At 47.3% G+C, this 21,428-nt stretch overlaps 1 protein-coding gene across 5 annotated transcripts; it reads left to right on the top strand.

Moving 5' to 3' along the window:
- Positions 1–220: 220 nt before the first annotated feature.
- Positions 221–20,999, top strand: TMED8 (transmembrane p24 trafficking protein family member 8). 5 transcript variants are annotated; one of them, XM_073349289.1, is made up of 6 exons: positions 221–1,071; positions 5,266–5,344; positions 8,343–8,472; positions 9,456–9,582; positions 12,450–12,749; positions 13,696–20,999. In XM_073349289.1, the coding sequence occupies exons 1-6, from the start codon at positions 942–944 to the stop codon at positions 13,911–13,913; spliced, it is 984 nt and encodes a 327-aa protein (XP_073205390.1). In that variant the 5' UTR covers positions 221–941; the 3' UTR covers positions 13,914–20,999. The 5 variants fall into 5 exon arrangements, with proteins under 5 accessions (XP_073205390.1, XP_073205389.1, XP_073205392.1 ...); XM_073349288.1 differs by having other exon boundaries at positions 9,456–9,597; XM_073349291.1 differs by lacking the exon at positions 221–1,071 and having other exon boundaries at positions 5,273–5,344; positions 8,341–8,472; positions 9,456–9,597.
- Positions 21,000–21,428: the final 429 nt, after the last annotated feature.

The raw sequence follows: 21,428 nt of genomic DNA, 5'->3' as shown, positions 1-21,428 counted from the left end.
TACTGCCAACCCCAAGCATTCAAAAACCAACATTAGTCAGCCGCCCCGCTGCCCAATCAGGAGACTGGCTTAAAAGCAATGAGATCTTTAAAAATAAGGGCTTTCCCCCCTTCTGGTTTCTGAGCCTTTGCGGGACGCTGGCCTCACTCTTCCTAGGTCTTCTCCGCCACCACCAGGGCTAGAAACTTGCCCTGAGTTTTCCAAGAACGCAGAGATCCTGAGTGCTCTTGATGCCAGGTTCAGGGGCGCTGCCAGGCCGCAAGGCGGAGCAAGGGAAGCGGGAATTGCTCTCCAGCTCGGGCCTAGAGGGAGCTCAGCGATGGCACCGCGAGCGGGGTTCGTAACAGTCCGAGCTCGCCCCCCTCTGAGCCTGCAGCTGGCCGCGCAGCGCCCCCCTCACCTAGCTCACGGCCCCGCCCTCCTTGCCCCTGCCCCTCACCTCGTACTGGGGGAAGCCCAGCTGCCGAACCCACTCAGCCACCTCCACGGGGCTCCAGGCGAGGCAGGCCGGGCCAGGCTGGGACTCGGACTCGGACTCTTCGGGCTCGGATCCGGGCTCAGGCCCTGGCCCCCCGGACCCCTCCTCCTCCGGGACCTGCTCCATCCTGGGCGGCTGCGCCCCGCCATGGAGCCATAGCAACGCGTCGGAACAGTCTCCACGGAGACCTCCACTTCCGGGCGTCAGGCAGCTATTTCCTCCCCCGCCGGGCCCGGCCCCCTGTGTGAGCGAAGCGCCGCCGTGCCGAGCCGAGCCGCGCCGAGCCGCGCCGCCCGCTCGCTCCCGCCGCGGAACTGCCCGAGGGAAGGCCCAGGCCGGGCGATAGGCGCCCAGCGCTCGGCTCTTCCCGCCCCAGGCTCGGCTCTTCCCGCCGTTTCCGCCTCTGCCCGCCGCTGACAGCTTCGGATCTTTCCGCCGCCTCGTCCTCGCGCGCCGGCTGCCCATGTCGGAGGTGCTGGTGGCTGCCGCCGGCTCCTGCTTCGAGCCCCCCGCGGCTGGGGAGCCGAGCGGCCGCAGCTGCTCCGTGTCAGAGCGGGACGCGCAGGGCCGCCGCTCACCGTCTGAGACTCCAGGTACCGGGGGCGCACCGGGACGCGTGCCCCGCACACGGACCCCGGGGCGCGGGCTCTTCCCGCTCCGGTCCCTCGGGTGTGCTGGCCGCCGCGCTCGGGGGCTGGAGGAGCTGCTGTGGGGCAGGGCTGCAGGCCGCGGCTGGGGGACACCGGCTGAGCTGTGTGCGTAGCCTTCGCTGTGCAGCTGGGACTCGTGTGCGCGGGGTGTGGCGGCGCCTCCCCGCGAGAGCACCGCGGCTTGGCGGGGTTCCTTCCCTCCCTCCATCTCGCCTGCTCGCCCCCTCGCCTAGGGGGGACCTGTAGCCCTTGCCAGGCAGCCGAGGGAGTACAGCGCCTGGTACACCACAAGGAGCAGCAATAGGGAGAGTGGGCTGGGAGTGGGAGCTTCCCAAGGGGACTTAGGAGAGTTACAGCCAGTAACAAGATAGTCTGCTTTTACTCCAGTTAAGCTATTGCTGCAAAATCGGAGCTTTCTGCGGCTGCTACTTCCAGCCTCCTAGCATAGCACACTGTTTTCAGTACCCATCTTGAGAGCCGATTTGGCTGAGGTCTTGGGAAGACGTTAAGAAAGCTGCTGCTGACCTCTTCTGAGGTCTAAGGGTATGTCCACACTGTGTAGCCTAGCCTGTGATGGCATAGCTATGTCAGCACAGCCCCCTAGGATATGTCTACACTACAGATCCTATGCTGACATGCTCCACTAGTGTAGACACAGCCTATGGAAGAAGCCTTCCTGTCAGTGTAGGAACATATCTCCCCTAACCACATTGTCTATCTCCATAGAAGCTGTTTTCCATCATAGCTGAAACTATAGTGGGGTTTTTCCACACCCCTCACTGATGTACCAATACCGACATAACTGTTAAGCATAGACCAAGTCTAACTTGCCTCTTGATTGATACAGTTGTTTTTGAGTAGTTGGTTTCCAACAGCCTCTATCCCTAAGGGTACTGGGTTGTTTCTCTGTTCCCTAGTGTACCAGCTGCTTTATATTTAGAGAAATGTATTATGGTGTAAGCATTGCCTCATGTAAGGGAGATAATAATAACTTTGATTTGCTTAAGTTCCTAGCACTTTGGTGCCTGGAGACCAGTAAAGATTCCACTACAATCTTTAGACTAACACAGCAATACAGCTCATTATAGGGAACCAATTAAGTTTGTTTTTTAAAAAGCAGCACTGTTTAGTGTAGGGTTAAGACTTGAGATTCCTGGGTTCTAATTACATTTTTGCCACTGATTTACTGCATAACCTTGAGTAAGCCAGTTGCCCTCTTTGCCTCACTTTTTTCATCTGAAAAATGTGGCTAGTAATCCTGACCTTTCCCCCCGGGCTTATGAGATTTATTAAATGTTTGACTGGCACAGTGGTATCCTGTAAAATGCACTGTAGACGTGCAAAATGTTTAATACTTGATGTGAAATCAAAGGTACCTGCCATTGTGGTACCTAAGCAACTATGGAGTTGGGTATTAGCTGGTGACCACATCCCATGTGTCACCTCAAGAGGATAGGATGCTGGGCCTCACTTTGAAGGGCCTGTGAGTCTAGAATTTATTTCTCCTTTGAAGCACACATAGAGAATGTCTATGGCATCCTTGAGAGCAAACCTTGGGATGTTTGTTTTCTCGCTGACTCGGTCAAGTGGGTGGCTTATTACTATATGTGTAGGAGGAACGTTCTCTTCCCACCGCCACCTTCCTATCTGCTGTCTTGGTCTCAACTTCCTTATTTTGTTATATGCAATGGTGTTTTAGCCATGTTGGTCCCAGGATATGAGAGAGACAAGGTGGGTGAGGTCTTATCTTTTATTGGACTGACTTCTATTGGGGAAAGAGACAAGCTTTTAAGCTTACACAGAGCTCTTCTTCAGACCTTTAGAAGAGCTCTGTGTAAGCTCAAAAGCTTGTTTCTTTCAACACAAGAAGTGGGTCCAATAAAATTATATTGCCTCATCCTTGTCTCTTTATTTTGTTATAGGCATTTCTGCATAAGGTGTTTACTACAGTATCTAAACCCAGTAATATCTATGACCTCCCTCTAGTTCTCCAGAACTTCAGGCATGTTCTCTTCCCTAGTTTACTTCTCCTTTAATGTCCCCTTTAAAAACTTCCTTATCTCTTTTAGATCATAACTGTGTGAAGCATTTTGTAATTCTGTGTCAGATCACCAGATGAAAAATTTCTCCCCACAACCAGAATCAGGAGCATGGAGCTTGCCTGATTTAACTTGTCCATCACTGCCAAATTGAGTCATATGACACGCAATCTTGCTGGCTGTTGCTTTTTCAGGCCATATTTTCTCCAGCAGTTGGCAGTAAAATGTTCTCACGTTGGTTACCAGGTAGAAGAGAAGTTTTAGCTGTGCAGTAACTTCAACAGTTGTTGAATCATGAGAATGACAGATGTAAAAGATCTGCTAGGTTCCCTCTAATCTGTTTCAGGGGGAGGGGCATGAAGTATTGTTTCCTGCTGTATTCTGTAGCAACTGAGATCTAGGCTGTTAAAACAGTCTTTCTAGGCATTGTAGTTTCTTTTAGGTACTCTCCCTTGGAGACTCTTAGGGGGCCGGAATAGGAACGCATGAGCAATAAGTTCAAAAATCAACCTTGTCTATTGCTCTATTTATAAAGTTGGAGTGAACAGAATTACTTCTCCCTGTTACACAAGTCTTACCACTCCTCAGATTTTGAGGCTTATTCGTGTCTCAAATATAATATACTTTAATGAGTGTACCTTCCAATGAAAGGTTCTTAACATCTTGCTTTTTTTCTAAATGATCAGAGAACAGATCATTAATGAGCATAAAGATGAATATTTATTTGGATCCTATACCCAAACAAAATATACGCTTGGGATAGTGGGGTTTCAATTCATTTCTTGGTGGAAAAATGCTTTTCTCTAAAGCAACAAAACAAATACCTCACTACCCTGGTACTAATTAGTCCCCTTCTTCGTTCTTGTCTAAAGCCCATCCCTCTCTTCTGCCTTCAGTTTCTCATCTTTAAAAGCAGTCCCTATAGGTCAGGTTGCAGAATGTTGGCGATGGGGTATGCTGCTTGAACTGTACCTGTTCTGTGGATCAGAGGCCTTTAATGTATGGGGCTATTAATCTGCTGTCTTTCACCAGCACCAAATTCCTTCTACTTAAACCAAGTAGAAGAGAATTCCTACTGTAATGTGGAACTTTAAAAATCTGTGTAATTGGGAGCCTGTCCATGCCCAATTAACTATCTTCTATGGGTAATGGAAGCAGACAGCAAGACTGTAGAGCAGGGGTGGGCAAACTTTTTGGCCTGAGGGCCACATCAGGGTTCCGAAACTGTATGGAGGGCCAGGTAGGGAAGGTTGTGCCTCCCCAACACCCTGGCCCCCACCCCCTGACTGTCCCTGTCAGAACCCCTGACCCATCCAACCCTCCCTGCTCCTTGTCCCCTGACTGCCCCACCTGAGACCCCACCCCCTATCCAACCCCCCTGTCCCCTGACTGCCCTGACCTATCCACACCTCTGCCCCCTGACAGGCCCCCCAGGCCTCCCATGCCTATCCAACCACTCCCTGGCCCTTGCTGCCCCCTGGGACTCCCTGCCCCCTTACCATGCCGCTCAGATCAACAGGACTGGCAGCTGCGCTGCCTGGCTGGAGCCAGCCACGCTGCTATGCTGCCCGGCAGGAGCTTGCAGCTCCACCACCCAGAGTGCTGGCAGCATGGCAAGCTGAGGCTGCAGGGAAGGGAGGACAGCAGGGGAGGGGCTGGGGGCTAGCCTCCCTGGCCAGAAGCTCAGGGGCCGAGCAGGACAGTCCTGCAGGCTGGATGTGGCCCACGGGCCATTGTTTTCCCACCGCTGCTGTAGAGCATGCACTAGAGTCATGTGGGGACAGAGCTTGTTCAGGAGACTAGGGGCAAACCTAGAGCCTACATCTGAACAGAAGCTTGTTTTGATTGATCCCTATGTCTTGTGTCAGAAACTGTGTTATCTTTTCCCTTCCACTTAGGGCCACTGAAAGCATTAAAAACCCTTTCTCTCTGCGGGGGAGGGACAACATATAATACAGAAGGTTGCCAGGCCCAGCTTTAAGCGCCAAGGCTGCATGACCTTGGTGACTCTGGATAACTAGAGTTTTGCTTTATTGCCTGCACGTTCTCAAAGGTTAAAAGCTGTTTAATCTTCTCTCCATCTTCCACCCATTGCTAGAAGATGAAGATTCAGCCCCCAAACCAGCATCTGCATCCCAGACAGTCACCTCATCAGAGTCCGAGACCTCACAGTGCAGGTAGGAAAAGATCTTTGTGTGATTACCCACATTAAATGTTCCCCAACGTCAAGGAAATGAAGGATAATAGGTCTCTCCCCCACCTCCTTCTCTATCAGTGGTGTCTGGCAGCTGTTCCTCTCCAGGGCATCGGAGACTCAACTTTTTTCAGGTTCTGTACACTGTAGACTATATTGGAAGAGCTATTCTTCTTGACTTTGGGTTATTTTAATGCTTATAAAATCTAATGCTTGTAAAATGCTTTTAATTTAATGCTTATAAAATGCTTGTAAAATGTAACCCATGACTCACCTCAGGCTTTTTGGATCACAGAGCTAACTAACTTCCAACAGGAAATTATCTGAGCTCTGGCTGAAGGATATTTTTAATTAAAAAATATTCTTTCTGTATCTAATCCCCAGGGAAGCTGGATCGGAAACCTACTTTTTTGCTGCTGCTTTTTCAGTACATTTTATACTCTGAATATCAGTTGTTTGGTTTATTATTGAAGGATTGCTGATGAGCATTTGTGTGCATGCATCCTGGCTTTTGTTGGGGTGCTTGTGAACATTAGAGTTGCACACATTCAGCTTTTCTCTAAAACCGTTGAAGGTTTTGTTTTAACATTCCCTTTCCTCCGCCCAAAAATAACACTCTCCCCTGCCCCCGCAACACACTCATAAAAGCTTTCAGAAACAGATGAGTTAAATAGATCAAAATTTGGGTCTCAGCAGTTATTAGTGTCCTCCATTTTAAAAATCCCTCACAAAAAACACAATTTGAGGTAATCCTGGCTTTGCTAATGAAATCTGCAGCACAGGAGAGACTGAGATTCCTGCTGCCTTCATAATTACAGTTTCATCCAGAGAGACTGTACAGCAGCCCAGTTGGCTCCAAACAGGCTTTTGCTTTAATCTGATTTTATCATATATTCTAGGTAATTATGGATTTAATTTTCTTCAGAGAAACTAGTTGGGCATTAAGTAAAATGCCAACCTATGTTTTAAACCCATGTGAATGTTTCCTGATAAATCTGTTTAAGGTCTGAGGGGGGTGGTTTTTTTGTGTTTTTTTTTTTTTAAGGGAAGAGGGTAGTGGGCAATATGAAAGAGGCTTGAAGGGGGAGCTGACTTACTTTCTTCTCTTAAATCTGATTACAAATTTTCTGCAACTCTTTTCACCCTCTCCACAAAATCCAAAGCCTTCAGTGCTGTTTTTTTTTTTTTCAAAAAATTCAAAGTCAGCCCCAGCACCATAGAATATCAGAGTTGGAAGGGACCTCAGGAGGTCATCTAGTCCAACCCCCTGCTCAAAGCAGGACCAATCCCCAGCTAAATCATCCCAGCCAGGGCTTAGCCTTGTGGGGAACACTGAACCTGACCTGTTGGACCCACCTACCAGGTTATGTAGCATTCATGTGTGCTAGAATGAGATTGAACTCTAGCTAGGTCTGTGCCACACACCTGTTCTTTTGAAAAGAAAACATAGTGGAAGATTTCTGATTCAGGCTTCCAAAAGCATGGCTATAAATAGTTAAGTTTTGTAACAAAAATATATTTAAAGGGTCCCTTTTTAAACTTTTTTTGCTCGGCAACCTAGTAGGGTTATCTTTGTATCCTGACAATCGGCTCATGTGAACCACTCTCTTAGTGGAAACTGGTGGTGAGACATTCCCTTCCTATCAACAACAAATGAGATTAAGAGAATTTAATTAGTTTTTAGTTCTTTCTGTTTTAGGGTCCAAGGTTGCATCCTCAAGGGAGTTCAGTTTCGGAAAGGACAGTCATGTCTGTCTTTTCCAGCCTTCTCTTTATTTACAGAAACAGTACAGAAAGCATCTAGACTATTCTGTTTTTATTAGACACTTCCAATGTAGCTTGGAACAATCTGTCCCAGCATTAGTCGAAGCACTTCATATTCCTAAAACTGAAAACTTCACTTGCTTTCTACCATTGGTGCTTTGCATGGAGCTAGCCTGGTGCTGATCTGTTTCTCATATGGTAAACCAAGGTGGCTGGCTTTGGATTTCCATTGCTGCAGGCAAAGGTTTTATGTCTTTTAAAAGAGACTGTTTCTATTCCTACTAGACTTGAAGTTTCTTTTCATGAAAGCTACGTTTAGTGCCTAAGATTAAGGGTGGTTCTTTAACCCCATTCTGGATTAGTAGCTAGGATTATTTAATCTCAGTTGGCATAATTGACTTTTTTCAGGGATGGGCAGGGGTGCTGCGATGACATAGTAATTTAGAGGGGAATTTCAGGATGTAGGGATGAATAGGCAATATGCATTCAGGAGGCTATTGCTTTGCTGTTCTGTTTCTCTTGCTGCTGTTGTAGCTTTCCAGGTTTGACTAAAAGATCTCCCTCCCTCCTCCCATTATCTCTTCTTGTGGAGAGGTCCTAATCCTGCATTTGTGATTGTTAGTTTGTTACCATGACATGGCTTATGGGTTGCCAGATTCAGCATTCTGTACAGGAGGAGCAGGGATGCAACCATATTAACACTTGTTGATTATCTGTAGCAGAGTTATGGTGTTCTCAAAACGTGATCTGTTTGAAGTCTTGTCTCTGATGTAGATGGCCTGTGTGAGGGGTATATAGATGCCATCCAGTGCCTAGCAGGGAGAGAGTTACTTCTCTCTGAGATGCTACCACTGATCCCTGCTGTCAGTGCAATGTTAGCGAAGTAGCCCTTCTATGAAAGGAGTGTGGCTGGGCTCAGTTGGAGTGAATTACTGCTACCTAAGGGACTATAAATGGGGAGTGAGCTCAGGAAAGTTGCTCAGTCTGGCTTGGATGAGCTAAAGAGGACAGCCGTCTGGGGCTGAGAGTGGACCTTGGTTGAGAGAGAGCTTCTTGTTTTAATGCAGTGAATGCTGGCTCTAGGAAGCCCAGTTCCCTTAGTTTATTTGCATTCCAGCCCCTGAGTGGGGTGGTTCATCACCTGTCCTTGGCCCACCTGGCTCAGTGTCTCCTGTTCTTCAAGCATCTTGAATTGATGTGCTATCTTTCTCTGAGAGGCCGCAGATTGGATCACCTGTGAATGTGCATGCTGCAGAGGAGTCTAGAAAAAGTGATGGTACATCAGAGGACCAGGAAGTGGCTGGACAAGGAGAGAAGCTGGCTGACCAGATCCAGCCCCCCAGGGAGGTAGGTGACTTGCCACTTCTATTTCTGAAAGGAGAGACCAAGATGCTGCAGTGCTTTTCCCATCTGCTGCTGAGCCTGTACATGAGGAACTGGGGCTCTGAGCATTTAGTTATGACTGTTTCCGCACAATGAGGGAGTTAACAGTGATAATCTAACCTTTAAAACTCAGAATGTGTCTTTCGCCCACGGTGTATTGGACCTTTGCTCCCTTTCAGTTTCCACCATTCCTAAGGCTTCAAGACTGTTCTCGGCTACTGGCTTTTGTCTAGGGCTTCAGGGAGTTCCTGTGAATTTTAAATAAACTAATATAGTCAATTTTTTTTGGGGTGGTGGTGATAAAGAAGCAGTGTTTTAGTTCTTTCAGGGAACAAACAGCTCCTGGTAATTTCAAATACAGCTTTGGAGAGACATCGTGTAATAATACTCTTGGTCTGTAAGCTCTGTATCTGCCTATGTGAGAAGGGGGAATTGGCAGCACTGTGTTAATCTGGGCAACAGTTTTAACAAGTTCATAGTAGGCATCTGTTTAATTGTGATTGCAGTCTAAGTCCTGGGAAAACTGAAGAGGCTGGTTCCTAGAACTGGAGCAGCTTCAGCACTTGAGAGGGCATCTGGGTAGATCTGAAATCTTTTACCAAATAAAGCAATGATAGCCCCCAAACTTTGAGGCAGTGCAAATAGCTAGACTTATCTGTCTGTGGAGATGATGCTTCCTTGGGAGACCAGTGGTCGCTAGCACAGTGCAGCATTTGGCTCAAGAGTTTCACAGTTTTGGAGGCAGAGAAGACCATGCACAGAAACTGTCCTCTGAGCCAGCCAGTTATTTAGTAAATATTTTATACTTATAGCAGAAACCCAATGGGAAACTGATGTGAATTCATGAAAATGGCTCCTTCTTCTCCCTCAATCCCTGACAAACCATTTAAAATCCAACTGGAGGCCCCCAGAGCCACTGAGGAACTTGCTTTATGTGCCCTGCACAGGAGGCCGTCGTGCGGATGACCAAGTACCGTGCCCCACAAGGACCAGGGGATATAGTCATGATACAGTCAGAACACACAGGTGCAGTGGATGTCCTCTCTGCAGAGCTGGAGACTGCAGACCTTTTAGGTGAGCAGAGAAAAGGTGAGGACTGCGATGGTAATATTTCCTTTGGGTAGGAATGAGGCCTGTACACACAGATCTCATGTGGCAGCAGGATTGGAACTGTGGATGCTCTCCTTCAATAGGGTGGACAGAGGCAGTCTACTATACGTTACCAGCTCTGTATCACTGGGAGTGGTCTGGTGGCTAGAGTAGGGGACTCCTATTCAGGATTCCTGAGCGATTTTGCCATTGATTTGTCGGTGGCCCTGGACAAGTCACTGCTTTAAGTAGCTTTTGGACATGTCACATCACTTAATATTATTTTCCTTCCAGTGCTCTGCACTCATTGCCATTGAGTACCTAACCTCCCATGTGGGACCATCTTATACCCCCTCCTCAACTACCCATCTCTTTAGAGCAGAGGTGGGCAGACTATATGGTCCACAGGCCACTTCCGGTCTGTGGGACTCTCCTGCCCAGCCCCTGAGCTCCTGGCCTGGGATCTAGCCCCCAGCCCTTCCCCTGCTGTTCCCCCTCCCACACAGACTCTGCTCACTGTACCGCTGGCACAATGCTCTGGGCAGCAGGGCTGTGAGCTCTTGCCAGGCCACGCAGCTGCAGAGCCGTGACCTGACCCAGTGCTCTGTGCTGCGTGGTGGTGTGGCTGGCTCCAGCTGGGGCGGCATGGCTGTAGCACCTCCAGCCACCGGTGCTCCAGGCAGCGCGGTAAGGGGGCAGGGAGCAGAGGGGGTTGGATAGAGGGCAGGGGAGTTTGGGGTGGTGGCAGTCGGGGTGGGAGGTCTGGGGGCAGTCAGGGGATAGGGAGGAGTGGATGGGGCAGGGGTCCTGGGGGGCTGTCAGGGGACAGGGAACAAGGGGGGGTTGGATGGGGCAGGAGTCCTGGGGGGGGCTGTTGGGGTGAGAAACAGGAGGGGTTGGATAGGGGGCGGGGGCCGGGCCACACCTGACTGTTTGGGGAGGCACAGCCTCCCCTAACCGTCCCTCCATACAATTTCGGAAACCCAATGTGTGGCCCTCAGGCCAAAAAGTTTGCCCACCTCTGCTTTAGAGTGTGCATCTGCTGAAACATTTCTAAGGGTTTGTCTTCACTATGATCTATGCTGCTGCAATTGATGCAGCAGGGATTGATTTAGCGGGTCTAGTGAAGACCCGCTAAATTGACAGAGCACTCTCTGGTTGACCCTGGTACTCCAGCTCCCCGAGAAGAGTAAGGTACTGTTGGTGCAGCGCAGTGAAGATACCGTGGTAAGTCAGCCTAAACTACATTGACTCCAGCTATTTTATTTACATAGCTGGAGTAGCGTAACTTAGGTCTACTTACCCTGGTAGTGAAGACAAGCCCTAAGTAAAGCGGTTTAAAAACAAACCCGCCTCCTCTTTATGAATCTTAGCTCACAGACACAGGGGTGAGAAGATCTGTGAATAGGAAGCTGAGAGCAAGGAACTTAGTGAGGTCCTTTCTCCTGTCAATGCCTGAGTGTTACTCAATACAGCATTTAATGGGAATCCCATGTTTGCATTTAGAACAGACTGGATCCTGCTGTGTGTCGGGGCAGGTGAATTGGTGGGTGAGCTATCAAATAGGCCATAGAGAAACCTAGGAACAGACAGAGCAGAGGAGGGCATGTTAGTGCAAGATACTGTGTTTGTTCTCGTGCGCATGCTCTCTCCTTCTCCCTCTCTCCCCTCCGCACATGAAGACTGAGCAGGAGGAAGGGCTACAGACAAATGACCTGTGAGATTGGTAATAGATCCTAGCTTGAAAGAGAATAGATCTAAAATAAATTATGCAATGGCTGACTATCCAAGGTGTTTAGGAGATACTTGGATGTTTGTGGAAACCTTTGAACTAGAAAGGGGACTGGTGATAGCATCAGGACTGCTGCTGTTATCTCTTCTCTCTGCTGCCCTTTCAGAACTCAAGATGTCTCTTGCCATCATAAGCCCAAGATAGTATCCCCCTGACCTAGCATCATCTCTTTAAAAAAGACCAGACTAGTGAGGGAGGATAATGTGTGGTGTGCTCCATGGTTGGCATTTGGATGCATGTGGAGTTACTCCTTCAGGGTGGTCTATGGAGTTTTTCTTAGAATTTCCCCTCCGTGGTAGCGAGAGTAGAAGTTCTAGTGTCAGTGAGGTGTCGTCGTTTATAACCCTGTTCAGAGCAAGTCTGTACGTAGTGGGGAAAACACCAGTACCTTATCTACATTGGCACTTCCACTGGTGGAGCTAAATCAGTGGGAAATTCGGAGGGCTCATAGATAAGCCCCATGAGTCATGAGGTTATGCATCTGGGTGTGAAGAATAAGCCATGGGAGCCCCTCCCACTTCTCCATTCTTATGAATGTTGGATTGAATTACATAGGCTTTGGATCAGCTGAGGAGGCAGTTTCTGCATGTATGCATGATGCTAGTTGGTTTCTATCTGGTTGCTTAGGCTATGTCATAATGCTGTGCTGCCCAGTAACTCTGTCTGCTACTATTGGGTGTCTGTGTGGAAGCAGCAGAGTTAAGCCATAGGTGGAGCTGAGGTGTTGGGGTATTGTGCAATGCACTTGATGGGATGGAATTTTCAGTTAGGCCTGTACCTAACTTTTGCAGTCTGACTCTGTCTCTAGATAACCAGATAATTCACAGGAATGGCTTTGCAAGTTCGGGAGGGAGGGAAGAAGGTTGGAAGGGAAAACCAAGAGAGTAGTATGTCCAGTTCTGACGACAGTGCTAATGGAAGGCACTTGTCCTCGCCTTGAGAGGAGATGGAAGGTAAAGATTGGAGTTCAAGAGCTTTATCCAGAATAGCCGTCTTGTTAGCAGAACTCTCTCTGGTTGCCTTCTGACCAGTGATGAGTGGCTTGTCTTGTATTTTTCAGCTCAGCCTCCTCCTCTGGCTCCACCCTCCATTTGGACCACTTGCAAGATAAGGGAATTTAAAGCCAAAATGGGAAAGGAGAAGAATGCTCAGTTGGTGGTGAAACGGGGTGAAGTAGTGACAGTCCGGGTGCCAACACACCCAGATGGGAAGCGTGTTTGCTGGGAGTTTGCTACGGATGATTATGACATTGGCTTTGGGGTCTACTTTGACTGGACTCCTGTCACCAGTACTGCCATTACTGTGCAGGTCAGCGAATCAAGTGATGAGGAAGATGAAGAGGAAGAAGATGAGATTGAAGGTCAGTGCAAAACTTTACAAGATAAATTAATATTGTGTTCATCACCATGGTACCCAAGTACCTCCAAATCAGGTACTGTAATTCCTCACCACTTTGGCTAGTCGACCTACATGTTGACGGCAACCTTTTTGGAGTTCCAAGCTAGGTCACAATGAGAAGACCCTTCCTAATGGCTGCTCTTCTCCCCGACCCCAGGTGTATGCTCCACCAATAACACCACATATCCTTGCATATTGAACACTGAACACTTGCTCCCACTCTGTTTTCTATTGCATGATCAGTTTCTAACTTGTAACAGGATCAGGGTACAGTATGAGATTCTGACTTAACTCTTTGATCATCAGCCTAACAGATTGCGATGCCGATGCAATTGCTGGGTGGAGAGTAGTGTTTTTCTCACCGTATCAGTAGCTCTTGTTGATTGCACCCAGAGGGCATGCTGCCCATGTCCTTGGAGTATCTGTAGCCTAGAAGGTTTAGGGAGTCTCAGGACCAATGCAGGTCCCATCTCCGGACCAGTGATGACTGAAATTAAGCCCCACTGAGAAGAATTCCTCTTGGAGAAGTAGAAGGGAAGACTGAGAGACCACCAAGGCCAGAGGTGAAACTCTCCATTGCATTCCTCTACCCACAATCAATTTCTCTCTGGCATTGGGCCACCTTGAGGAGACCCTGCTGTTTAAAGGTGTCTACTGGGTGAAGAGGAAAAGGAGGGAAGTGGTGGGGAGAATTCAAACTATTCCCCAGTGTATCAGTCCCAAAGAGTGCCCCCTCTCAAAGCAGGTCTCCTATGTGGAGAGACTTTAGGTTGTGCATTGGACAGGGTGGGTATCTCAGCCAGTCTTCGTTAGCTAGATCTCATGTCCCTGTCCGGTAACCATGCCTTATTGATCATTTCCCCTCTGTTGGTTTGTCTGAGTCTGCTTGTCTCCTCTCTCCCACTCAGGACTCACCCCAGTTGGAGACGTGGAGAGGGGCTCTAAAAGCTCTCTACGAAACCGTTATCGGGAGATCATGCCCGTGTACCGAAGGGACAGTCACCGGGATGTGCAGGCAGGCAGTCATGACTACCCGGGCGAGGGCATCTACCTGCTCAAATTTGACAACTCCTACTCCCTCCTACGCAACAAGACTCTCTTCTTTCATGTCTATTACACCAGCTGAAGGAGGGGAGGGAGTGGGGACAGCAGGCAGGTAACACTGAGCAAAATAGGCTGCCATCCAGGTCTGGCACCCCCTAACTGGCACTTCCCTATGGCTGAGTGAGAGGCCTGGCTCTCTGCTCTCCTGTGGATAAGAACAGGTTTTCCCCCATTCCCTCCCAGCTTACTCACAGGAAAGGGTAGCTGCTCAGTTGTCCAAAAGCAACTCCTCTCGCTCTAAATTTCAGGAAGCTTGCTCTGTGAGGTCATCAGGCTGGGACTTTTCATTACAGCCAGTAAATTGTCAGAGGGCAGATTCAGATGGCAGCAGTTTCTTTCTATTGCACTTGTATGAACTGAAGCTGAAATACCCTTTTATTTAAATGGATCGCCAGTGGGTAATTGCCAACCACACTCTGCTAGCAGGCAAAGCCACCTGTATCACAGCCACTCTCCAGCTGCATCCTGTCTGCATTGCTGTACTTTACACACTAGCCAAACCTCCATTAATCTCTGTGTGGGGATTCATCCCTCCAACTACCTGAGTTGCAGCCTGCATCATCTGACCCCATTCATGGTGATGTAGTCATGTCGCAAGTGCCAGACCCAATCGTGTGAAACCTTTATTTTGGATCCTTGCAGAGGTAATCAATAGGAAGATCTCCATAGAAAAGGGAAAGCAGGTGTGGATGGGGAGGTGGATACAGATCATCCTGACTGTGGGGATGTGTAAAATTCCTGTCACCAACAAAACTTTCTCTTACCTGTGGGGAAAATTGAGCTGCAGCCTCTTGTGTTAATGTAAAACGGTTAACGTCTCAGGTCAGCACACTTTGAATCTGAAAAATGTGGGATCAGCCTTTCCCTTATATACCCACCTGGAGTTAGTGGGTCCCTGAAGTTATTGCTAACTAACACATTGAGGAATGCAGCTCCCTGGCCCACCTCAGGGATTAGCAGTGGCAATAGTGGTCAGCCTCTGCTCAGCCCTTGGCAGGAATAAGCAAGGATCACATTAATCTGTCAACAGATGGGTTTTAAAGGGTATTTATTTGTAACTCTTCAAGATTCGAAATGACTATTTATTTGATTTTATTCAAGAACCATTTCCCTTCAAGGTAGCTGCTGAATTTGCTCTGAGGTGCCTCTGTTTGGAGTTACTGAGTGACTTTGTGCAGGATGATTCTGGTGAAGTTCCAGTCTGACACCCTCCAGATATTGCCCTTTTGTGCAGATCTAGCCCTTGCTGCAGATGGGGTTAGTGTGGGGGTGTATAAAGCCAAAGACTTGACTCTCCTAAGAAGCCCAATAATTACCTGGTGATTCCATACCTCTTGATTCAGGCCCTTCTTTTTATCTGCTCTGCCTACTTAAGCACTCAGGAGCAATGGCTAGGTCAGGGAGGTAAGAGCAGAGGGAGGTGTACCCATGCCAATCTGCTGCTTCTGCAGTAGTGGGTGGGGAGGACAAGGCAGCATAGGCTCAGGCACCAACGTGTTTTTCCTTTTTCAGGAGAGGAAGGAGGCAGGGAGCACAACTGCTGTTCTAAAAAGTAAGGGATGAGCAGCAGGGCTGCTCCTCCTTTAAGGGGCACAGAGGCAAGGAGGGAGCAGCTGCAGCCCTTTTTCTCTTCCCAGGAAGGGAGAGGGGAGTGAAGAGCAGAGTGGCCCAGCCCAAGAGGAGCGGGAAGGTAAAGTAGCTGCCTAATTCCAGGTAGCATCAGTGGAGGGGCCCTGCAAGGAAGAAGAGAAGCAGGATTTTAAGGGTGGGGCCCTCCCTTCCCCTCTAAGCAGCCTGGGCATGGGCTCCTCTCTCCCTGACCCCCTAACAGCCTGGGCGTGGATGCTTGCTTCTTCCCCAAGCCCTCTTGAAGTGCCAGGGCAGGTACCTCCCTCTCCAGTTGCTTCCTTCCACAACCTCTCCCCCAGGGCCTGATCAAGGACCCCCTCTTTTACTTTGGCTCTCAACTTCCTAAACACCAGATGTGGAGCAGGGCCCTGCCCCACCCCTTAAATATTCTGCTTCTGACTGTAAATCTCCGTGTTCCCCCACCCTGCTGCGTAATGCATCAGTGACTGCTATGCATTTGGCCTCTTGCTACATATTTTGGAAGGTCCTGCATGCATCTGAAAGAGGAGAGGTATGCACTGTCTAGGCCACTAGCTGCTGTCTGAAATAGGACTTAGTAAATAAGGAAGACACACCTGACCTGTGTATATATACCAGGTATTCTAGAAACTGCTGATGTCATGGATTCTCATGTGGAGAGTTCTACTCAGGGCCAGTGTTCTAGAACTGTCTCCAGGATAAGTTGTTCCCCTTTAGCCAATCAGAGACTGGTTCCTTTCTAGGTAATTGGCAGCTGCTCCAAATAGTCCTTAGTAAGGTGGACTGTACAGTAGATGGGAATCCCAGTGTTCAGTCCTGCCCTTCTGAAACAGACACAGATCTTTCTTCTGAGGCTCAGTCCACTTCATCAGATTTGCCCCTTTCTTGCCTCCTTGATTAAAGACAAATGGTCCTTGTATATGGTGTGCAGTCCCAAGCTGGTATATGTGCCAGTCTTATTACCTCATTGTGTCCATAGCCATGTTTGCTGCTGACTGGAGTAAAAGGGCCTTGACACATCTTCCTTCATTGTTGATATTTCAGTAGAGTAGCTTGTATTTCCCATAAGTGCTAAACAGCTGTAAGTGGAGAATATTTAATCTACAATAATGAAAGCTTCACAGCTTCCAGAATGTCACACTTTTCTTTGGTCTTTCATTTCCAAGTTATGTGAACATATTGGTGACCTTGTCACGGAGGTACTGAATGAAAATATATAGGTGACTGACTGAGAACCACTTATCTTTGGAATGATGTCCACACTGTGTGCAACGGCAGTCAACAAAGCAAATGAGATGTTAGGAATAATTAAAAAAGGAATAGAGAATATCTTATTCCCCTTATATAAATCCATGGTATGCCCACATCTTGAATACTGCATACAGATGTGGTCCCCTCATCTCAAAAAAGATATACTGGCATTAGAAAAGGTTCAGAAAAGGGCAACTAAAATGATTAGGGGCTTGGAACGGGTCCCATATGAGGAGAGATATTAAAGAGGCTAGGATTTTTCAGCTTGGAAAAGAGGAGTCTAAGTGGGGATATGATAGAGGTATATAAAATCATGAGTGGTGTGGAGAAAGTGAATAAGGAAAAGTTATTTACTTGTTCCCATAATATAAGAACTAGGGGCCACCAAATGAAATTAATGGGCAGTAGGCTTAAAACAAACAAAAGAAAGTTCTTCTTCACTCAGCACACAACCTGTGGAACTCCTTGCCTGAGGAGGTTGTGAAGGCTAGGACTATAACAAGGTTTAAAAGAGAACCTCCATGAATGTATCCAGTTAAGTCCATTAATGGCTATTAGCCAGGATGGGTAAGGAATGGTGTCCCTAGCCTCTGTTTGTCAGAGGGTGGAGATGGATGGCAGGAGACAGATCACTTGATCATTACCTGTTAGGTTCACTCCCTCTGGGGCACCTGGCATTGCCACTGTCAGCAGACAGGATACTGGGCTGGATGGACCTTTGGTCTGATCCAGTATGGCCATTCTTACGTTCTTATAAATGGTTTGCAGTTGTCCCTAATTGTTCTTAATAAAGTCAGTAACTCAGCCTTTAGTCTTGTTAAGATACTTTAATCAAGTCTCTAGCAGAAAGCATATTCAGTTAGCAAGGAAAGGATGCTGTATAGCCAGTGGCTTTCAGCAGTCATTTCCATTTAGTGTATGACATCTTAAGCCCCAGTCAGATCAAAGGAATAATCTCCTCTCCTTGTCTCACTCCTCATTAAGCTACAGCTTCCTTGGTACCTCTGCCCACAATACCTACTAGGCTTGTATCCAGCTCTGGTACCTGTAGCTGAAGCAGTGCTGGGGAGACCTCCATTCTAACTGCAGACACTGGGAACTGTGACTCCTGAGTCTGAGACGAAAAGTGAATTCTGAAATAGATTCTAGTTTTGCAAGGACATTAGTAACCTAAAAATGTTCACTTCAAGGAAAGTTCCTAACTTGTTTCTATGGAGTGATGCTTTTGTGTGTTTTCCTCTCCTATAGTTTGTGACTAGAAAAAAAAAACCAAAAACTAAAACCTCACCAGAGAAAAATTTTTATATTTGGCAAACAGTGTGTGTCTTCCTCCTGTGTGTGGCTTTTGTGACTGAAAGAAACTGTATTTTGTGTACAGAAACAAATTGTGGCTGGACTTGGGTAGGAGATAAGTGGGGAGCCATGTTACATGTCCAGTGGCTGTGCCTTGGTGACTCTGGAGCTGGAAGGAGCTCATTAAATATCCTTGCAGGGTGGGGTTTTGGGAGGGATCTCTATTCTAGTTCACTTGCATCCCAGTTGAATTTTTTTCTTCTTTTTCTCCTCTCCTCCCCCAAAAGCCACTCCCTAAGCATTTATCATGTGGTGCCTTGAAACAAGAGGGAGTGAAACCAGAGCCATAGACTTTATCATTTACTTTCTCCAGACCCTTAATTGCAAGGGTTTCCTCCCCCTCACTTCTCTACCTACCTTCCAAATAGCACACCTGGAAGTTAGGCTGGTGATCCCCTATAGTCTGTCATAGTTTCAGAGTAACTGCACCTGTATCTACACACCCCACTGTGGTCTGCTCCAGGAGTGCCCAATCAGGTCTCCAGCTGTCACTTGTCTCTGGGCAAGGACCTTTGTCCCACTCCCTTTTCACTGGGGGTTTTAAAGCTGCACATGTCCTTGCCTTACACTGTGGTATCCCCCCAAACCAGTCTACCTAACAGCCAGTGGCTGTGTGTTGCTTTCTCTCTGAGGGCTCTGTACAGTGTATTGCCAGCAGTTACAAGTTATCACACAGCTCTTTCTAAGCAAGCACCTTTATTAAGGTAAAAGCATTACAGAGAAAACCTATTAAAAACAATAAATTCCTATACACATGCTAAAAGCTTATCAAAGGTTACCCTAATCAGTCAAAGGGGGTGCTATTAGGCGAAAGTTTTTCCAACCTTCTGCAAGGATTGGGGCTTCCCTCAGATATAAGATCCGGTCTGTTTGCAGGATCAGAAAGGAGGCCTGAGTCAGTTTAAACCTAGCTGTTTTATATCAAAAGCCCTTTCTTTGTCTGTTCATCTCCTAGTTTGAACCAGTAAGTGTGCAAGCCTCCCTGGGGGTGGTATCTTTCTACAGGTGTTTACAACCTAAGTGATTCATCTTAATCACGCCCACTATTTTTGGTTCCTCAGGGGGCTGTGATGACCCTCCCACCTGAAGTTTCATACAATCCCTGGCCCACAGTGATACATAAACTTAAAACAATATGGTCCCCAAAGATTGCAACTACATGCAATATATGTCAGTCTGTTCCTGGCAAATTAAAACTGCTTTAACTGAGACCTTCTCACCAAGGAGATGAGGATTACAACTGAAAGCCTGAGCTCTCTGGCACCACAGGGCTATTGCCTTCAGAAGGTGTCTTTGTTACTACTGAGCATACATAGTGGAATGCCTAAGTGCTATTTTTTCTTGAGGGAGTTGTAGATGGGTGGATGCCAAGGCAGTTAAAATGAGAAGGACTTGTGACAATGCTAACCGAACACAAAAGTAGCAGATCTTGTCGCCACACTCTAGTGGAGTGTATGAATCCAGAGTTGGAGTTGATATGTGCTGCTGTGTACTATGGAACTAGATGAAGGATCAAAGCTGCAAAAATCTCTACATTTTAGATGACTTGTTCTCCTTTCCCATATTTGGTAGAACCATGGCTACATGCTGTAATGGGCAGTGCATTGCTAGGCATATCCATATTAAGACAGCATGCAGATCAAATAGGGACAGTCATTGAAATTGTACCATGGTAAATTCAGAATTCGGCTCCTTGACAAGAATTTAGCAAGATTCAAAGAGCGATGGGACACTTATGGATTACAAGAATGTCCAGGGTTATTGCAGTAAATACTAAATTAAAATGAAGTTCTTAAAGAGGTCAAACACCACACGCTTCAGGGCTCAAATCAATCTGTTACTATCAGGAGTTGGGAGGAGACTGCCTGAAGGGACAGACTATCCCCTTGTTTGCCTACTATGGTGTTTCTTGCACCTTCCTCTGAAGTATCTGGTGTGGGCTGCTGCTGGAGACAGGATATCATGTGAGAAGGTCTGATCCAGTATGACAATTCCATATATTCCGGTCTCCTATTTACCTGTGACTCTTGGAAGTGTCAGCTGAAGAAATATGTACTCCTCTCCTGTCTGACAGTTTAAGACTCTGTAATTCATATGGAATAAGAATCTGATTTGTGACTGGCTAGAATGGATGATGGGTAAAAGTGAGACCAGTGGTTTGAGCATTGGCCTGCTAAACCCAGGGCTGTGAGTTCAATCCTTGAGGGGGCTGTTATGTTGATCTGGAGCAAAAAACGGGGATTGGTCCTGCTTTGAGCAGGGGGTTGGACTAGATGATCACCTGAGGTCCCTTCCAACCCTGATATTCTGTGATACAGACTGAGATGTTAGATGCCAGCCATCATGCCAGGAGCTATAGAGGCATCGCCAAGTGACCACTTTGAATTTTAGTTACTTTTGAAAACTTTCAGTGGTTGAAGGCAGCCTCCCAGAGGCCTCTAAGGTACCCTTGTGACAGCAGTCTACAAGATGGAAAGGCCAGTCCCCACCTCTGCAACGTGCCCCTCAGTAGCCTTGCAATGGGGAATGTCTTGTATCTGGACACACCTTAAAGGTTTATTTTCTTGATCTGTGGTCTTTTTGTCAGTCCTCATCTGTGTGATGTGAAATGTTTTTTAATGTACTGTAGTTTCAAACTGAGTCAAGTTCTTTGCACCAAACTGCTGCTCTTTGTCCTTCCAAGGGATTGTTTTTAAACATCAAAAGGATACTTTACCAAAATGTGGCACTGAATCTTTTATCTTTTTGCTCTATGGCCCAAAGAAAGTCTATTTCTAGTGTGCTTGCATTTCCTTCTACAGCTGAGTTAGCGTGTTTATCTTCAGTATGGTGTGGCTGTTTTGTGACATGTATTGTCTGAGTTCCAAACTCTTTAAATAAACTTTTCACTATGCAACCATGACTTTTGTCTTCTGTTAAGGGGAGTGGGTGCTTCAGAGCTAAGACTCAGACTTCAGGCTTTCAACAAAAAAATCCGAGCTGAACTTATTTTTGAATTGCAAAGCAGAGAGGAATATTCACAGTGAACTTTGCAGCAGTGCCGGACTTCAGCAGTTGGCAACTAGGGATGTTCTCCTTACTTGTCTTAGCTGGCATAAGAAGGGGCACTGCTATTGGGAAGCTCCCAATGCTGGAGCTCCTCTGGCATTGGACAGTGGTCAGATGCTTCTTTAAGAAGTTCATTTTTCTGTTTTAAGATGGTGCTGTGAGAGGTCTTGTAGTCAGGTGTCTTACCTCCTTTGACAGTGACTTCTTACAACCTGGTGCAGGCAGGATATTCCTCAACTTTGAAGGAGTATGGGTGAATTAGACTCTGAACCCTTGT

Source organism: Lepidochelys kempii, chromosome 6, assembly GCF_965140265.1.
Source record: "Lepidochelys kempii isolate rLepKem1 chromosome 6, rLepKem1.hap2, whole genome shotgun sequence".
NCBI lineage: Eukaryota > Metazoa > Chordata > Testudines > Cheloniidae > Lepidochelys > Lepidochelys kempii.
Note: the sequence above shows the minus strand (reverse complement) of the source record. Positions and strands in the feature narration are given on the sequence as shown.

Excerpts from the sequence above, each read along its gene's own strand:
- TMED8 (XM_073349288.1), top strand. The coding sequence starts at position 942 with ATGTCGGAGGTGCTGGTGGCTGCCGCCGGCTCCTGCTTCGAGCCCCCC. Across the intron at positions 1,072-5,265 it reads CTCACCGTCTGAGACTCCAG|AAGATGAAGATTCAGCCCCC; the intron begins GTACCGGGGGCG and ends ACCCATTGCTAG. Across the intron at positions 12,750-13,695 it reads GGAAGAAGATGAGATTGAAG|GACTCACCCCAGTTGGAGAC; the intron begins GTCAGTGCAAAA and ends TCTCCCACTCAG.